At 51.7% G+C, this 19,298-nt stretch overlaps 1 protein-coding gene across 1 annotated transcript; it reads right to left on the bottom strand.

The window, feature by feature from the left end:
• Positions 1–364: 364 nt before the first annotated feature.
• LOC126045536 (centrosome-associated protein CEP250-like) lies at positions 365–19,041 on the bottom strand. Its single transcript, XM_049816828.1, has 17 exons — positions 17,273–19,041; positions 16,561–16,617; positions 15,753–15,835; positions 15,013–15,178; positions 14,162–14,268; positions 12,884–13,111; positions 12,223–12,367; positions 11,792–11,938; positions 11,377–11,607; positions 9,602–9,795; positions 7,236–7,363; positions 6,861–7,030; positions 5,865–6,044; positions 2,603–5,122; positions 1,691–1,846; positions 1,147–1,254; positions 365–979 (listed from the first exon to the last, which is right to left on the bottom strand). The coding sequence occupies exons 1-17, from the start codon at positions 17,369–17,371 to the stop codon at positions 728–730; spliced, it is 4,971 nt and encodes a 1,656-aa protein (XP_049672785.1). The 5' UTR covers positions 17,372–19,041; the 3' UTR covers positions 365–727.
• Positions 19,042–19,298: the final 257 nt, after the last annotated feature.

The following is a 19,298-nucleotide window of genomic DNA, read 5'->3' on the forward strand; positions in this document are numbered from 1 at the left end:
CCAACTAGCCAGCTGAGGACGATGCTTTGAGCAGAGCACCTTCATTTTCCTGCTGAACTGCTGGAGTAGGTCCACAGTGCGGGCAGACACAACCGTCACAGGGGGAAGGGGGTTCTATCCGTTATCTGTAGCAACGGAACTGCAGGCGCTGAGGCTTCCCGGTGAAAACACCCTTAAGGTATAACTTGATGGCTTCAGCGGTGTGCTCGGCTCACTTGCCAGAGCTGAGCACCGTGTACTTTACTCGCATAAATCTTACAAGCATTTTGCCCTGAACGTCTGTGAAGATTCACCTCCTCCGGGAGGCCAGGGCGTACCAGACGCTTAAAAGCACATGGAGGAGGAGCCTGGCGACTGCTGCTACTGCCAGTACCGCTGTCAAGGGATGCGCTAGGGTTCAGGAGCTGGGATGTACACTCTTGCACTGATAAAACAAGCGTCCACGCTGTGCTTAGGTCTCCGACTCGGCCCGATACTGGGATCGTGATCAGCACAGCATAGCAATAGGAGACTAACGGTTGCCCGAAGGCTGTAAGCTCTGGCGCTGCCTCAGACCCCTGGAGCTCAGATAGAGTGCAAGCTCTACTGTTAACGGAGTCAAGGGAAAATGGAAGCCGTCAACAAGATGAGTAAGACTCAAGGGGAACATCCTTAGAATCTTCTCTATATTCAGGCGAGTGCCAGTTCTCTGAATTTCCTCCAATCCCTCTCCCACCACGCCTGACCTCTAGGCAAGCCAGAGCCTAGACCTAGGTGCATGACGTTGTTTGGCCATGGCCAACAGATGTGTCTGACTGACTGGGTATTTCCACTGCCTGGTGTACTCACTTCCCGACAGCCAAACAAAACTCGGGCTGTAGCATCGTGCAAAGCTGTGCCCCTCAGTACAGCCACGGCAGCTTTTGACGAGAGCCTTCCCACTCCTCACCTGGTTCTGCAACTCAGCTAATCGACGACTGCAGCGAGCGTGAGACTCCTCCTGTGAAGAAAATGCAAGGATTTCCTTTTGGTCTCCAGTTTGGCCAGGGCCATGGTCTACGTTCCACTTCTCTTGGGTCTATGCTGGGGGGATGCTGCCACTGGGATTTGCCACTGTTCCTCTGTACGGCCAGACCCTCCTCCCACCAAGGAAGATTCTGTTCTCACCTGTCTAGAAGCAGCCATCTTGTGCTGGTCAGAGAGCGAAAATCCGCACGCATCCGGCAGCGACCGACCACTGTGATATCTCTTCAGTCTCCTCCGTTCGCGTTCCACCTGCAGGCGATAGGTGATAGGAGAAAGGGTGACAGAAACCTGCCACCAAACAAGGAGCAAAAGGAGCTCTGGACATCATGGCAAGGAGATTTCTGCTCTGCTCAGAGGCTGTTAATTGCCCCAGAGAACGCTGCGGGCAAAAAGCACTCAAAGTAGGCTATGGAAGAGAAAGAGCAAGAGGAAACAGGTCCTGACACAAGAGTGTCAAATGTGCGTGTATGGGGACACTGGGGCAAGAAGGCTGGGACCGGAGCGAATGCGCATTTGTGAAGGCAACGGGGTGCCAGAAGAGAGAGCAAATACAAAAGCGTGTGTCCACAGGGGGAAGCGGGAGAGGGAAGGAAACAAGCAGAGGACTCCAAAGTGCTGTCTGTGGAAATGTGGTGTGATCCAGAGGACCGTGAGGCTTTGCAGAGGCAGTGAAAGCCTGTTTTACCTGCTCGAGAGTCCTCCTGAGCTCAGCATTGAGTTGCTTCAGCTCCGCCTTCTCCAGTTCCAGCCTTGCAACTGCTCGCTGCAGACATTCCAGCTGCTGTGACAGGAGTCTCTTCTCCGAGAGCCATGATAGCTGCTCCCCTTCTGCAATAGCCTGCTGGGCATACAGAGAGGAGTTTATGTTGAGCTGGTGCCCCATAAGGGTTAGGAGGGACAGAATCGACAAGTCGGGGAGTGTGACCGGACTCGGGAATGGACAGTGCCAAGTCCCTTCTGCTCCTCCGGGTTGACGGGCCAAAACAACACACTCTCTTCCTAGGGGCCCTCCTCCCGATCGCCGTGGGGAAATCCACACAGATTTGCCTTCCGGCTTTTTGGACCGCAGCACAAGTACATCCTGAATGCGCAATGAAGCCCTTCACCTGATCAGGCAACGGTACGAATGCCGTTATTTTTAATACACTGGAAAAGCTGTACCTCCAAAATCGACATCTCTGAAAGCACCGTCAGCGCAGCTGCTGTGCAACCATCGTTACAAAATTCTGCTAAGGCTAGTCCCTTACTTTGGTCAACTGTGCCCCTACCTTTCCATGCCAAACCCCAACCGCGACACGTTGGCTAAGCTTGCCTACGCAGGAGAGAACCAATTACCCATCCCCAACGTTTGGGCTTGGGGTAACTCTAACAGCAAGCTCCGTAGTTCTTTCAGTAGTTCGGGGGCTGACAGAAAACATGTCAGCAGGGGAATGCCTTGAGCTACGCAGACAGGCAAGCCTGCTGGCTACAACCGCAGTTTCTTTGGCCAAGCAGGTCATGTATTTATGGGACTACATATTCCCGTATCTTTATGGGCATCATCCTTAGAATCCTTTATAGGCATTTTAGTTGACTGATGATCAGTCACACTGCCTACCTGATGATGAAACCGGTCCGTGTCCCTCTCCGAAACCATGCTCTGCAGGATGGCTATTTCTTCCCTCAGAGTCCCATTGGCCATTTCACTCTTGGTAAGGGCAAGAGTCAGAGCTTGTGCCTTCTCTTTCCATTTGACTTCTCTGCTCTCGGTCTGCTTCAAAACAGCAATCGTGCGCTCCAATTCTTCCCCCTTGGCTTTCCGCTCATCCTCCAGTTGTTGCGTTAGCTCCTTCTGTCTTTGCAAGGAACGGTCTCTCTCCTGGAGAACTCGCCTCTTCTCTGCTTCCTCTTCCTCCCATTTCTGGAGTTTCTGGATTTGTTTCTGCAGGGTCTCTCCGCCATCCTTCCATCGCAAAGCTGATGTTAATTGTTTCAAGAGCTCGCTCTGCCTCCTAAGCTCTTGTTCTCTCTCTCTCAGAGTCTTCTCTAAGTACCCGACTCTGTCTCTGTGGTTCTTGATCTCTTCATCCTTCTTTGTCAGAGTCGGCTGAACATGCTGGAGATCTTCCCGAAGAGCTCTTACCTCCTCTTTTAACTCTTTTAGTTCACCTTCAGCCTTGGCCTCTTGCTCCTTCTCACGCAAGGCTTCTTCCAGGAGCTTCTCTCGCTCTCTGCCATGCCTAACCTCTTCATTCTCCTTGGTTAGCCTCAGCTGGAGATTCTGCAAGGTCTTCAGTTCTTCTTCTTGGCGCTGGAGTTTTTGCATGAGAGTTTCATTGTCTTCATCTCTCTTCCTCACCGCTTGCTCAAGCAGATCCACTTGCTGCTGGCATGACGTTAGCGCTACTTTCGTGCTTTCTTCACGAAGCCGGAACATGTTCATTTGCTCGGTCTGCCTGAGGAACTCCGAGTGGTTCTCCTTCAAGATTTGGCTCATTTTGTCTAGATCCTGCTCTAGACTCTTGGCCCGCTTGCCTTCTAACTCCTTCTGCTCTCGAAGCTCCTGGACGTGCTCTTGCAAAGACACTATCTCTTGATCTCTCGCTTCTAGAGAAGATTCAGCGTATTCTAGTTTTTGCTGTATGGCTTCGGTCTGCATCGCTGCCTCCTCCTCTTGCTGTTGAAGCTTAGCAATAGCTTCCTCCAGAACCTCTACCTTTTCCTCTCTTTCTTTCAGAGTCAGCTTTGTTGCTTGGAGATTTGTTTGCTCAGCTTCATGCCTTTCCTCCTTTTCCTTCCACGCCTCACATTGCTTTCTAAGGGATAGAATTTCGTGTTCTTTTTCCTTCAGTGCCACTTGAAGCTGCTGCAGAATTTCCTTCTGCTGTCCAGAGTCTCGCTCTTGTTTTTGGAAGGTCTCAATCAGTTCCTTCTGAGATTCAATCATTAAATCCTTTTCTTTCAGTACTGCTGTAGTGTATTCTAAGTCTCTGTGCAAGACATTCATCTGTTCTTCTGTTTTCTCCGCGTAGCTCCTTGCTTGTTGCTTTTGGATGTCTAGGAGTCTGTCCTTTTCTTTTAAGGCTCCTAAGGTCTGCTCCAGTTGGTCGCGGACAGTCCTTAACTGCATTTCCATGACTTCTTCAGCTTCCCGGATTTGCTTTTGTTGTGACTCAAGCTCTTGATCCTTTTCGGATAAAGACAGGGTCATCTTTTCTAGTGTACCACGAAGCTCTTGCAGGTAGCCCTCTTGCTGTTCCTTGTACTGCTGCAAGAGTCTTAACTGATCCCTTTGAGAATCACACTCGCTCTCTCTGTCCTTAAGAACTGCCCTCAGGTGTCCAAGGCTCGCGTGCAGAGATTTCACCTGTTCTCTCTCCATTTCCAGCGCTTGGATCTGCTGAGTCAGAGACTGCAGCTCCAAATTCTTCTCCTTCAAGTTTCCTTTCATATGATCAAGATCCACCTGCAGATTTCTCACTTGTGATGCACCGTCTCGTTCTAGAGTCATTATTTTCCCCTCCTGGAATCGCATCTCCCGGTCTCTCTCCTCCAGCTCTTTGCTCATCTTGCTGACAGCAGTCCTCTGCAGTTCTCGCTGCTTCTCCAGCTCCCGTATCTGTTCTTGCTGGGATCCGATCTCCCGGTCTCTCTCCTCCAGCTCTTTGCTCATCTTGCTGACAGCAGTCCTCAGCATTTCTTGCTGCTTCTCCAGCTCCTGTAGCTGTTCTTGCTGGGATTCAACCTTCTGGTTCTTCTCTGTTATGTCCTTGATAACCTCACTGACAGTGGTTTCATGCATTTCTTTCTGGTTCTCCAGCATTCTCATCTGTTCCTGGTACAACTTCATTTCTCCCTCCCTCTCTGACAGGATGGCAGTCATATGAGTGAGACTCTCCTGCAAAGCTTGTCTCTGTGCTGCCTCTTTTTGGAGCATCTGGATTTTCTCCCGCTGCGTTTCCACTTCCTCGTTTTTGATTTTTAAGACAGACAATGTAGTTTGAAGTTCTTGTTCAAGGCAGCGATTCCTATCTGTTGCTGCATTTGCTCGGGTTTCGGAGGCTGTGACCGAGTCCTGAAGAAGTTTCATCTCCCGTACCAGTTCTTCTTTAACTGCTCGCAGTCTGTCCCGTTCCTGCTGCAAAACAGTGACAAAGAGGTTCAATAATTCCACCCACGTATGTTTGCTTGTCGTACTAGATTTGAACTCCTGCTTCAGTGGCTGCCCCCTCCCTCCCTGCCTCTCGGGACATTGTAAGACCTTCCCCGCGCCACCCCCCTTTCGGTTGCGTCTTTCCCAGCTTACTCGGCCAGTCCCGTCTTCCTTTTTGCCCTTCTCCGAACCTCTTCTAGCTCTAGTGTGTTCTTTTGGGGAGGAGCTGCCAGAACTGCAGCCAGGATTTAAAGTCCAGACTAACCATGATTTAGGCAGTGGCACGATGATGTTCTCTCTGATAGGGAGGGAGGAAGGGAAGACAGAACAACCCCGTTGTTGGGGTTGGGCGTTGGGGGGGTTTTTTGGACCTCTACCGTGTAGAGTTTTCAGGGTACCATCCTCTAGAACACCACTGTGCCCTCTTGAAGGAGCAGTGGTCAGACCACAGACACAGTTACAGTGTTCATGTTCTCTTCAGGCTGCAACGCGCTTCCTGCCTTTCTTAAACCTACACTGGGGTAGCCTCTCGCATTACAGGCCCTGTCCCTCACGGCACAAAGGTCTCACGGCTGCCAAGGCATCGCTCCTCTTTACAAAGGGGTATCTAAGAGACGCTTCTACCCAGACGGACGGTGTCCAGAGAAGCACTGCCAATAAGGAGCCCAGAAGAGTAAAAAAAAAACAACAAAAAAACCCACACGAATTCTCCTTTCACAGTCTTTACCTCTTGCTTGGCACTTTCCGCTCTCGTCCGTTCCTCCTCTTGTTGAGCTTGCATGGTAGCAACTTTCTGCTTCATATCAAACAGCTTCTTCTCGTGCTCCCTTTCCGTCTCTGCCTTCTCCTTTTCCCACTGCTCCAGCATCTCCTGTAGCTCTGAATGGTGCCCTTCCCGCTTGCTTGCCTGATGAGGGGAGAAAAAGACTTCAGGATGGAGTCCCAGCCAAGCTTCTCAAAAAAATGGGAAGCTTCATCCCTCCCACAAACCCCCACCTCGACAGCGCACAGTAGTGGCTTTGTGCCCTCCACAAATCATGTCCGATCAAGGAACTTAAAAGGAGGGTCAGCTGGTGGAAGAAGAGGAGATGTTACCTTCCCCTCTCTGGCGGCTGCCTGTTTCCTAGCACCTCTCGCCTACGGGATTTCTCTCTAGTCTCAGAGTCTCTATTTTCAAAGCTCAACTCCATTCTCATCAAGGAAAAGATGCAGATGGACTGCAGGGTGAGAAAGAGGCCAGCACCCCGATGCCCTAGTCACAAGACGGGCCACGAACTCACGTACCAGGAACAAGGGGCTGTTCTATCTGTTCTGTATGCTTTAAGCCCAAAGATAACACCTCTGTCAACCATGAAAGGACAGAAAGAAAGGAACAAAGTTCCCGCGACTCCAGTTGGCAGGAAAGTTAGGACTCTGCTTCACGGTAGACAGGAGTCTGCTAAGATCCTACCCCTTTACTGCCATGCCTTGGGTGGGGACCACCCAACCTTCTGCTCAACTCGTCTTAGGCCCACACGGAATCCGTGGCTTGCATTTACTGTCCCGGCATAGTCCCGTAGGTCTTCACGTGCTTTCAAGTGCGAGCCGTTGGCTCTGCTGCCTGGCCTAGCAACGTGTGGCCTATGACAGACGCTTGCTGCCATTTCACACGCTCAGGCTATTATTCTTCTAAAGCCAGCCCACAAAGCTTGCCTCAAGAATTCAGAAGCATATTGTTTCCTACCAGCTCTTGCCGGAGCTTGTTTATTTCCACTTCGTGAGCCGTTTCCCGAAGTTTCAGGGTATCGTTATACTGCTCTTCTGTCCGCAAGAGCTGTTGCGCCATGTTTTCCCGTTCCTGCTTCATGAGAGATCTCTCTGCTTCCAGCTCACATTGAAGGCACTTCACTTCCCCTGCAAACGTGGCAAATGGCAAGATTCAGGGCCTACACAAACAGCGGTTCTGACTTCACTAACCTTAAGCCATTTGAATTTCAGTGTCGGAGGGATCTGTCCCCAGCTCCTGCGCTCCTTAGAAGCACTGCACACAGAGAGCTATTTTTATGCCATCCTCCCTAGGCAGGGGGATCACCAGAAACAAAGCACACGAGGCTCTCACCTTGTATCACCTCCTTGGCCTGCCTGACTGTCTGAAGTTGGATTTCAAGCTGACTCCTGGCGATCTCCAGCTGAGATAAGCGCTGCTGAGCCTCAAGCAGGCTGGATTCCAGGGTCTCCCTCCCGCACCTACAAGACGCCAATACGGAGAGAAAGGAGTTTCTTGCTCCTGACGCCCACAGGGAGCTAGTCCAGTAGGAACTGGTTCAAGATCCCTACCCCTCAGTACGGAAAATGGGTTGCGTGGAAACTGGGATACAGAAGGCATATTTCTGCCATTTAAAAGAGCAAGGCAGGCCCCTCTGAGGGAATGCCCAGGCTTTCCTTATGACCTAGCGTAACACAGAAAGCCCAGCCAAATTTGATCTCCACAGGCAAATCTTAAATTGCTATTGTCTGATCTATGACACACGGGTAGCTGCGCTCACCAAGTCTGTGGCAGCAAGCAAAAGCCCAGCCTCTGCTCACAGCCCTTTGCTCATCGTCACTTCCAGGTTGCTCTGCAGGGGCACAGAGTAAGAGGATCTCCCTGGCTGACTCGTGACTTTTTGATGCTGTTCGTAGTGTACGTACAGGGAGGTGATCTTCCAGACTCCCTATATTTCAAAGGGACTAAAGCAATACATCAGATCCTATAGTAAAATCTCATGCTTGTAAGCAGCATTTCTAAGAAATCTGAACTAGATTTTACCTGAACAAGGACTACCTGAAAGGAGAGACAGGTAGCCTTCAGTTTAAACTCTTGGAAGTTCACGAGAAAAACTGGCTACTTTTCTCTAAGCGTTGCTAACGAAGCAGGCAGTAGCCCAAACGACTTGCCGCTCTTTAAAATGGAAGTTGTAGTACTGCGGAGGCAAATTGTTACATCCACAGCCTTCAACCAACTGCTACGTATGACACACAGGATTCTGCAACCAGGAGCTGAAGTTGCCTCCCTGATCTAACACGGCGTCCGGTGTGCCAGGTTCCTACCATACACAGCACTGCCTCACTAGAACAGGCGTGCAACCAGGATAACATCCTTCAGGGTAAAGGGGCACCCGAGTGGTACAGCAATAAGACCCACAACAGTAGGATTTCACTGCTCTGATGGACGATGGAGGGTCTATCTTCAAGAAGGAGAACGAGCACATATTTCTGACTACGCCAATCTCTGGCAGTCCAGAGTAAATATGCTCCATTTTAAGGATAAATCAAAGTCAGTCTCTAAACCAGAACAGAGAAGATAAAGAGTCCAAAACTGTGACGACAACAACAGGCTCTTAAGAACAACATCTGGCAAGAATAGTTGCTGCAGCCCAATAATTGACAGAACATAATTCAGCTGGATCAAATAAGAGGAGCTGGAGCTCAGAAGCAGCAGCAGCTCTCAAGAAACAGACCGAGTCAAAATGGTGTTTATCAGCCTTGCTAACAACATACTCTGGAGTGGTAAGGCGTAAAAGTCAAGAAGCATGACAAACAACCTCTCATTTGTACAGCTCTGCAAGGTCAGGAGTCTTCTAAAAAAGACCTGAGAGGAGGACAAACCTCTCGATACGTTGGGCAGTTTGGGGTGGTTGGTTTTTTTTAAAAGCAGAACTTGTCACACGTGATCTTAGAAACCTGATCCAGCAGAAGGACAAAATCTTGTTCCTTCCCTGCATAAACTCCTCCATGATGTCTGTCTCAAAACAGCACGTGGTAAGGAGTACCGGACCCACACACCAATGATGGGCAACAATTCCCGCAGACTGGCGAGCATTCAAAAGAGGCTTCCCTGCTGCTGGTGTAACCAACTCTAGGTCCTGCACCACAGGTAACAAGAGTTAGACTAGAAAGAGTAGGCCCTCAAGATTTTCAGCACGAGCCTCTAGCTTCACCCTAAACGGCAGTGTCCTACTCGCCATGTCCGTACGTAATAGCCTTGAATTCTGAAGATCCCCTGTCAAACTACTGGATAAGGAAAGATCCAAGTTCAAACGTGCAGAACGAGAAACCAAAACCAGAAAGAAGCTTTGGGTTTCAGTAAACATCTGCATGGTTTAATTATTACTCAATGCAGAGCCAAGGTACCAGATACCGAGGAATTACGCTGGCTTGCTTTGGACTTCACACAGGAACGTGCAAGGGGGCATAAACATGAGCCCCAGGCTCAGGAGAGCTTTGTTAGCTTTAGCTGTCAGAAAAATAACATTCAAACCATGCTGTACTGGTTTGGGTTTTTGGTTGGGTTTTTTTGCTCGAGATTCTTTCATTTTCTGTCCATGGAAGGTGAAAACAGCTCAAAAGCATACAGGATGCAATGAAGCCTCGCGTAACGATTATCACCTCTATAATTACAGCCATTAAATAATCTCCTGCCTAGGGTCTCCCCCCTGCCTTTACCTGGCCTCTGCCAGCTGCTCTGCAAGGCCTCGTCTGTCCCGCTCCGTGGCTGCCAGTCGCGCCTCTAGGGCAGCCTTCTCGTGCGCCAGCAATTCCTTCTCTTTGGATACGTTGGCCAGTGCCTGCACTTGGCGAGAGGACTCCTGCCGCAACTGCTCCAGACCACTGCTAGCTGACTCTTGCTGGCGGTGAACCTGAAAGCGGGACAAAATACAGTTAGAGTCCTTTCTCTGGAGTTCTGTGCAGAGCCAGCCAGTGCCACTTCTGAATCAGCTAGAGGAGAGAGAGCTCCGGTACTCTGGCCTGAAAGTTTAAGAGCATCTGCTTCATACCGCCCTAACAGCCTGGGCTGCCAAAAGGCACTAGGGCTGTTAACCTGAAAGCCATGTGTAATAAGGCCCTACTGGGTTGCCTGGGACCAGGCGGCCCCTTCAGGACAAACGTACACACCCCAGACTACATCTTTTCACGCAAAAATACCACATCTTCCACAACTGCCACCTTGCAAACTAAAGTTCTATCAGAATCTATTCCAGTGCTGGAAATTTCCAGGAACCGTTGAGCAAGAGCAACTTTGCTCGCCGAACAAAGTGGAAATACACATGGTTTCTCCTTCTAGAAGAAGAAAAACCAACATCAAAGCGTCACCTTGTCGCAAAACACCACCACACACCTACTTCAGTGTGTACAGCAGTTGGATGCAACGAGGTGATCCTTGGCAGGGAAACAGCCCTCGTGGTGAGCAGTGTCATTCAGTGATTTACGGAAGTCCGGCTGGTGTGGCCAAAGAGACGGTAGACTCTACTTGGACAGTAGTTCATGTCAACAATACTGTTTACTTGTCTTACACAAACAAGTTGTCCAATAGACCTTGCTGGCATTCAAGCCTGAAGACTAACTGTCGTTTTTTGGCTTTCTTCTGCAGTGATGCCAATACACCTCTGACGGGTGTTTGCCAAACAGACCACGTACTCCAAAACTAAGACTGTCTAACAGAGAACAGACCATCAGACACAAACAATTCTCCTCTCAAAGTTACCCCCTAAGACCTAAGATTGTACATTATGAAACCGACACTGAAAGGATGGCAAACTCCCTAGTCTCCTCCAGCGATACAATTCTCCCAAGCTCTTTTTCCACTCTACCAAAACCAGTTAGTCCAGAGTAAACAGTCTTCTGTGATCACCTCTTTCTCAGCTTCTCCCTCAAAGCCTAAAGAGGATCTAGCAATTCAAAGCGGCACGTATGTCCTAAAATACAGTTTCAACAATTTCAGGATGTCATTCCCGTTGTTAGCAGTACAGGACAGCAGACGCTGACTTGCCCCTTTGTCCCGCCCTCCAGGACCCAACAAGCGGAGCTTGGAAAGTTGCAGACCTCACAACAAAAAGCGTAAATAGAAACATGCAGCCCCGGGGGTTTTTGGCCTCAGAAAATGGGTGAAGAGCTACCCTGTTTGCTTCTTTCGACGCATGTGAGAGTAGCAGCCTCACGCAGATTCGTGGGCAAGGCAAATCACCTCTCTGCAGCTTATCAAAAGCCAAAAAAGAGGCCAACACAGCCAGGTGGATTAAAGGAATCTCTAGAAGCAGAGAATTGCACAACAGCTCTGCAAGCCACCAACACATTTCCAGAAGGAAGTAAACAAGGCCGTCAGACCCCCAGCGCTACCAAGTGTCTCCTTGACAAAAAACACTGCAGAATCCAACAGATACAGCTTCACTGAGCCAAGCAGCCAAAAGCCCACCCAGAAAGCACCAGGTTTTTGGTCTCACCTCATTGAGTTTCTCTTGGGTTTCTGCCTTCTCCTCTGCCAGCATCCTCAGCTCTGCCTGCAGCCCCTCCTGTTGCTCCTCTGCTTTCTTCAGCAGCTGCTCCAGGTGGGCTTTCTCTGCGCTCAGCGCCTCATTTGCTCTTTCACACAAGTTCAGCTTCTCCTGGTCAGAGATCTTTGCTCTCTCCATCTCGTCCACTTTGCCTGACAGAACGTCATGCTCTTGCTCCAGCTACAATCACAGAAGCACAGAGGAAATAAAATAACAGTAAGGTTTACTCTGTAGGAGCTTCGGCTTGGACAGGGAAAAGAGCAACGTTTCCACATTCAGACAGTCATACTGTCCGAAGGCAAGAAGGCTGAGAAGCAGCAGCTGGAGACAAACACCTGGCAAGATCTTTGACAACTCTGCTCACCTGCAACACGAGTTTGTTCAGCTGCACTTTATCCAACGCAAGAGCTTCATTGATACTGCTCATGTTCGCTGCTGCAACCTGTAGATCGGCTATCTCAGCAGTCAGCTTATTCTGAGCCCCTGTCAACTCTGCTACTGACTGCTCTGCCTGCAGAGACAAAAGAACAACATGACAACAAAGACAGGAAAATCCCTGACCTCAAGCAGCAACTCCAGGTCCCCTGTTGTGTCTCTGACACGCTCCCAGTTCCGCGTTCCCAACAAGCACGTGGGCACTAACTACACCGGAGAGCCTCTGTGGTCCGATCACCATTTTCCAAGAAGGACAACAACATTGTCCCTGGCTTCTACTGCCAGAAACACCATCTGTGGTGGTCTTGCTATCACAACTGCCTCTCCCACAAGTGCTGCCTCGGAATAAGGTGACCATACCTTTTCCAGTGCCACGGTAAGCTCGTGTTTCTCTTGCTTCAGCACATCCCTCTGAAGGTGCGATTCCTCCAGCATCTCTCTTGCGACTACCAACTCGCTCTGTAATAATGAGTGTTCTCCTTCAAGTGCAGCTAAGTCCTTCAGTCTATGAGAAGGGGAAAGACAAACAAGTTTTTAACGCAAACTCATAATCACAGGATGATTCAGGTTCGTATGTGTGATGTTGCAAAATGGCACTCCTTGCCCCAAAGGCCTTCTGCACTCAGTCTAGCGTGGAAACGGCAGTACGGAGGGGCTACGTTGCATATGATGGTCCTGTGCAAATTCCTCCCAACTCCTTTAGCACAGCCCTGGGTAGCAAAAGGGCTGTGCAAGAGACACAGCTCTCTTTACGCTCGTCTCCATTTCTCACCAAGAATCAGTTAACAGCAAAAACATTGTAATATGCCATCTCTTTTCTAGTCCTGCCTTCCTCACAAGAGCTTCTGTCTGTCAGACAGCTTTTTCTATCCGTTCTGTTGAAGGCAATAGTTTGACTAGGGACAGGAACAAGGCTGTGCAGAATGGGTGCGTTTTAAACGTGAACACAGCCCATCCTATGAATCCAACAAGCACCCACAGAAGATAACGCTGCTAACAGCAAAGTTGAAAACACACTCACCTGTCCTGAAGCTCCTTCTTCTCCGGGTCCCCTTGGACTTGTAAGCGCATCACTTCCCAAGTCTTCTGGCTTATTTCCTCTCCCGCTTGCTGCTGTGCCTGATCCTCGAGGACAGGTCTACCCGGCGTAACGGGTGCCCAGGGCCGTACGCCACAGTTTAGGCGGGAGCAGTTTACAAGTATAGATCCAGAAAGCCTCATTTGCTCTGCCTTCAGCTCTGACAAATCTCTGAAGAAGAATCAAGAAAGAGGTAATGTTCACGCCACCATCTTTATCAGCTGGCTCGCTTCCGAAGCACGGCATTGCGCAACAGCAAAAGCCGGCAGGAAAGACGACATCTTCGCTGGGGACGAATCGTTCACCTGACACTTTGGGATCAGGACACATCTTGATCCTTGGGCAATGGGTCTATTTGATGGTTGAGGAACGCATCTATTTTCTCCCCAGAGAGAAGAGGAAATGTACGGAACAGCCAGAAGGCTTCGAGAATTAACTAGCGGGTCAGGCATACTCTACGCATTAAGGAAAGCTTATCACCAAAGGTGGTAAACGGCTGACGGTAACCCAGAGTTTGAAATTGCATGCTGACACCAGAAGAATTTACTCTTAGGCTACGCTATTTGTCTCTGCACAGAAGGCACCTGTGAGAAAGGAACCTCAGAGGGCCCAAGAACAAGAAAACAATCGTAAAAGGGAGGGATCAAACTAAGCAAAATCAATTGGAGAAATGTAATAGCAGGGTAGAGAAGCTATTCTTTCTCTCAACAGTGTTGGTACAGGAATAAGCGGATGCAAACTGACCAGGACAAACGTAGGCTGGAAATGAGAAGGAAAAAATAACTACATACATATTCATGAATGATCTTTCCATCGGGAGCAGTGGGAAAGGAAAGACAGTGAGATTTAAGGCAAATTTTAACCACTCTGTAACAGGGGGCCGCTCCACATGCTGCATGCATAGCTTTGGTGAGTCTCTCCCAACTCGCCCACATATGCCTGTGTCTGTGTTAATATGCCCAAACATCACCATAGCCAAGTTCACCTGTTCAGGGCCTCTGCATTGCTTATAGCCTGAGCCCCTCAGCGTTATCTGAAAACCAGCATCAAACAAAATGATTCGGAGTATAGCCTAAGGCATGCTTAATGCCATCGCTTCAGACTACCAAAGGAGAAATTGTATCTTTAGCCGCAGCTAGCGTAACATCAAGGCTCAAAAAGCAGCTGTGAAGGGAAGCTATGTTTTTTCTGCAACGAGATCTAGCCTTCACTTCTACTCACCGGTCAGTGGCAGTCTTCATTTCCAGGAAATGACAGCGGAAGGTGACCACCTGACGCCACAGGCTGAGTAGACGGCTGCGTTCACCCCTTAGGTAGCTGTCATAAAGCTAAACAGGCAAAGGCAAAAAGAAATGCCAATTCAGCCTTCGCTGTCGCTGTACAAGCCTTTCAGAGAGGAGAGGGTACAACCGTCATCACCGAGTCTCCTTTAAGAACTATTCCAACGGGGGGGGTGGGGTGGGGAGCATCAAGGACTGAAGAGCCACCACAGAGGCATCCTCAGTAGACCTGCCACCTGACTGCAAAGAAGGGAACAGCCACACTTCCCCTGCAGGAGCGGGTATCAACACAGCAAACCGATCGCGATTCATCATCTCGCCTTGCAGAGGTGTCTAACAGGCTCGGTGGAGGAAGACAAAAACAAGCCCCTCCGAGACCAGTGTCAGATTTGCTTACAACAGCCTATTAGTAAGGGAGGCCTGTCTTGTTCTTCTGTTGGCTACCCTGAATCCAAAAACACACAGACCTCTCTTCGGTCTCCACTGCTGCAGACGGAGATTTAGGAACTATTAAAAAACAGACGAGCGTTCATGTGTCACTGCCCTCCAGTGACCAGCAAGAGCAAGCATTTGCCTTTGAGAACGACCAGTACGGTCACAGCACGCGGGCATCTTCCATCACCACAATTTGCTGACACTCCTCCATCTCACACCCCTGTCTTCTGCTCATAAACACCAATACATCCTCAACGGTGCCACGACTTTCACACGGCAAGTTCTCTAGGCCAGAAATAAAACCCATTCTCATTCCACCCCAGCATCGCGTCCGACGGTCCCGTCGCCCAGCCTTACCTCACGTTCACTGCGCCACTCGCTCTCCTTCACTTCCAGCTCCTCCCGGGCCCTCATCCAATCCACCGTCAGTCTTCCAACATCTTCTTTAAGGGCTGAATTAACCGCATTCGCTTCATCGAGCTGTTCCTGCAGGAGAGTGTTCACTTCTGCCAGATTCTCACACCTTGGAAAGGGAGAAACAGCAACGAGGTCACTGAACGACTGCTATCCACAAGCAGCGTCTCCGTGATTTCCCAACTCCCTCAACACTGACTTTGTTGTCAAACTGAGAGGCCCTAAAAGTGCTTTCTAGGATTAACTAAGATCTCTCTGTGATGGCATGCTCATTTGCTTCTCCTTGCTTTAAGCCTTCTACTTCCACCTCCAATTTCGGTTTCCCCTTCTACTTTGACGATGCCCACAGTTCACGTCTTGCCTCCCCTTCGTGCTGTCTGATCACCGGATGCATCGCCTTTCTCTAGCACTCTCCTGACCCGCTCACCTACTGAACCACAGAATAATTTAGCCTGGAAAGGGACCTTTGGAAGTCACCCGGAATAACCCCCCCGCTCAAAACAGAGCCATTCAGCACACAACACTATTACTGCACCACAGAAAACAAGACTGTGGACCTTTCTGCTTTCAAAGCAGCTTGCCCAACTGCTCCCCTTGGGGAGACCAGGGAGCACTGACAGGTTTTCCCTCACTTCCACGAGCATCCAGGATACCAGGTATGAGGGAACGCTTCTTCCTTGTACCTCTGCTGCTCCTCTTCCACCCGAAGCAGTGCTTTCTCCAGGCTCTGGTCTTCTGTGGCTTCCCACCTGCCTGGAAGGGGTCCCTTCAGAAGAAAGGAAAAGTTTAGTCAAATTCTCGCCTTCCCTTCACTGCTGTTAGCATCCACCGCTTTCCGCTCCATTCGCTTGGGTAGCTCAGGAGCTCGTGGCTTCTTCCAGGCGTAACAGTGTCGTGACTATGGAGAGCAAGGGAGGGGAAGGGTGGTGCTCAATGCGAGCAGCTCTCCTCAGTCCCGCACTGTGGCACTCTCGCAGCTAGGTCTCCTTAGCTCACAACCGTGAGTGCTCTCTTCGACTTGAAGCCTGGGAACGCTCTCCTACTCTCCCACCCTTTGTTCTTCCTAGGTTTGCTTTAGCCGTGAAGCAGAAAGAAAAGCCCATAGCCGTATGCTGAACGCCAGCATTCTTGCCTTCCAAAATGCCACGTTTCAACCCGCTCTTTTTCAGAGACGGCCATAGAACCTAACAGGCAGTGTAGCCCTCTCCTGAGCCCTAGGACAAAATGTTACGCCAGCAATAAAGCACTCTTTCTCAAAACTAAACCCCCCCTCCACAGGGTTTCCTGCACCCGCATTTCTGGGACCACTGACTCCTCCAAGAACGGCAACTGGACAAAACACTCGCAGGCAAGCTTACAGCGCTTCTTTAAACCCTCAGGCAGCAAAATCTTGCTTCCCTCTGCCCTCTGCCATTGCTTTGGGGAGCTTGCTTTGGCCCGCGTTAACAAACGCTACCTACACGGTCTTTACTTGGCAACCTGCACACTCACCCCTCCTGCTGCCAGCTGCTGCTCCAACTCTCGACACCGAGTCCGGTACTGCAGTACCTGGACGGAGACATAGAATGAAGATGAGCGAATGAATGCAGCTTGTGACAGGCTCGGCTCCTCCTGCATTAGCTTTTCTCCAAGTCTTTACAGCCCAAGCACAGTGCGTTTCACAGCGCTGCCGATGCCGCCCACAAGAAGTCGTTACCATACAGGGAAGCTTCGCTTTATCTCCTGAGACGGGGCTTCTTTTCCACGTACTGCTACCTGCTCACCCTAAGAGCTGCCTGCCTCGGCCCGGGGCCGCCCCAAACCACCCCCGCCGGCTCGGCTCCTGCCTCTGGGACAGCCCCCTGCTAACGTGGCCCAACAAAGGCGCCTGCGAGCCGGGGGGCTGCTTTATTTCAGGACGGACAAGCCCTCACGAGAGGCTCGGCAGGGTGACAGCGGCAGGGCCAGGCGCCCAGCGGGACGGGCCGGGCCGGGCGGAGGAGGGCGGCTCCCGGGGCCTCCCCCGAGCTGCGGGCTCGGCGCCGTCCCGCCCGCGGCAGCGCCGGGGAACGCCCCGGGGAGGGCCCCGCTGGGGCCGCGCCTTCGCCCCCCGACATCGCCGAGGCCCCTCTCAGCGCTGCGCGGGCGGCCCGGGCACCCCGGCCCCGCCACCGCGGCCCGGCCCCGGGCAGCTCCCCGCCGGGCCGGCGCCCCCGCTCCTCACCTTCGCCTGCAGCTTCCGCACCAGCACCGCTTGCCGGTGCTGCGCCTCCTCCGAGCTCTGCAGCCGGCGCCGCAGGGAGGCCTGGCTCCGCGCCGCCATGCCCCCGCTCTCCAGCCGGGCTCCGCCGCCTGACGGGCCCCGCGGCGGGGGCTGCTCCGCGGCCTGCCCCGGCGGACCGCGCTCAGGCGCCTGCCGCGGCGGGCGCAGCGGCTCACCCTGCCGGCCGGGCGCGACCGGGAGAGCCGGGCTCGCTCTGTGGCGGCGCTTCGCTTCTCGCTTCTCGCTCTTCGCTCCTCGCTTCTCGCTCCTCGCTGAGGGTGCGGCGGCGGGCTGCGGTGCTGCCGCGGGGGAGAGGCCGCCCCGGCAGCCGCTCGCTCCAGCGCGTTCCGCTCAGAGACCGTTAAGGGCCCCGCAGAACGCTGGGGGCAAAAAGCGCCCCCGGTGCAGTCTGGGAGAGAAGGAGCGCGAGGAAAGCCCAGAGGGTCGGATGGCGGGGTCTGGGGCCACTGGGGCAAGAAGGGCGGGACCGCAGGGACCCTGGAAAAGGTCCATCGCCCAGGGAAGCCAGCTGAAGAGCTGGCACTTGCTACGAAAAGCTCCAACTTCAGCCCCTGGAGCCGGAGTTCCCATCTAGTACGAAAGCCAAGCACACATAGGTGCAATGACTGACGCTTTCGCTCCCTGTTGTGCAGCAGGAACGGGACGGACTGCAAGCAGGGGGAGAAAAACCGGCACGGCAGAGAAAAGTTCAAAGTTACAGGACAACGAACGCTGTGAATTAAGCTTTATTTCGTGAGCACGTGAAGAAATGCAACAAACACACACGACAAACAGGGCTCGGTCCCCTTTGCCCGGGCTACTCTCTGACGTGAATTCACTCAAGCCGTCATGTTTCCTAACTTACAACCCGTAACACTAAAAGTCCTGGGCTTATGGCGGGGGGGCAGGGGGGAAAAGAAAAAAAACCCAAAAGCAAAACCAAAAAAAAGACGTTGTTTCTCCCTAGTGAGAGTGCTCATCCTTCCTCCTCCGTCACCGCGCGGGCGTCCCCTGTATCACACTGTGAAGCACAAAAGCCCCAGCAGTCCAGCTGCTGTTGAATCTCCTTCAAAGGCTTTTTGGCTCAGCTGCTGTTTTATACCTTCCAGCTTGGAAGTCTGGTCTATACCATTTCCAAAAGTCAGCAGATTCTGACAATACTGCCAGGCAAAGATGGGGGCTGCAGGAGACAGCCAGCTGCAGGTGCTAATGGCTGCATCATGGCCCTTTAGCTCTTCCTGGCCACCTGTGCTGCCTACCTGGTGCTCCCCCTTCAACCCAAAGGCGCTGCTCCCAGCATACATCGGGCCTTAGCGTGAGCTGGGCTAGCCCAAATCTGAGCAGGAGCTGAGCGAACAGTCACACTCCACCCCTTGGTGCAGTCAAACATCTAGCGAACCCGCTGCTTCGGCGAGTGGAGGTACCGTTACTCCTCTTGCCTCGCCTCCAGGGATCTGAGGCAGCGCCAGAGCTTACAGCCTTCGGGCAACCGTTAGTCTCCTATTGCTATGCTGTGCTGATCACGATCCCAGTATCGGGCCGAGTCCGAGACCTAAAACAAGCGTCCACGCTGTGCTTATCAGTGCAAGAGTGTACATCCCAGCTCCTGAACCCTAGCGCATCCCTTGACAGCGGTACTGGCAGTAGCAGCAGTCGCCAGGCTCCTCTTCCACGTGCCTTTAAGGGTCTGGTACGCCCTGGTCTCCCGGAGGAGGTGAAGCCGTTATCTAATTTGGTGAAAAGCTTTCCTTAATGCGTAGAGTATGCCTGACCTGCTAGTTAATTCTCGAAGCCTTCTGGCTGTTCCGTACATTTCCTCTTCTCTCTGGGGAGAAAATAGATGCGTTCCTCAACCATCAAATAGACCCATTGCCCAAGGATCAAGATGTGTCCTGATCCCAAAGTGTCAGGTGAACGATTCGTCCCCAGCGAAGATGTCGTCTTTCCTGCCGGCTTTTGCTGTTGCGCAATGCCGTGCTTCGGAAGC

Source organism: Accipiter gentilis, chromosome 14 (genome assembly GCF_929443795.1).
Source record: "Accipiter gentilis chromosome 14, bAccGen1.1, whole genome shotgun sequence".
NCBI classification, from domain to species: Eukaryota; Metazoa; Chordata; class Aves; order Accipitriformes; family Accipitridae; genus Astur; species Astur gentilis.

Coding starts and splice junctions, on each gene's coding strand:
- LOC126045536 (XM_049816828.1), bottom strand. CDS start 17,371: ATGGCGGCGCGGAGCCAGGCCTCCCTGCGGCGCCGGCTGCAGAGCTCG. Junction 16,618..17,272: donor TGCGGAAGCTGCAGGCGAAG/GTGAGGAGCGGG, acceptor GTCTCCGTCCAG/GTACTGCAGTACCGGACTCG. Junction 14,269..15,012: donor AGTGGCGCAGTGAACGTGAG/GTAAGGCTGGGC, acceptor TTGCCTGTTTAG/CTTTATGACAGCTACCTAAG.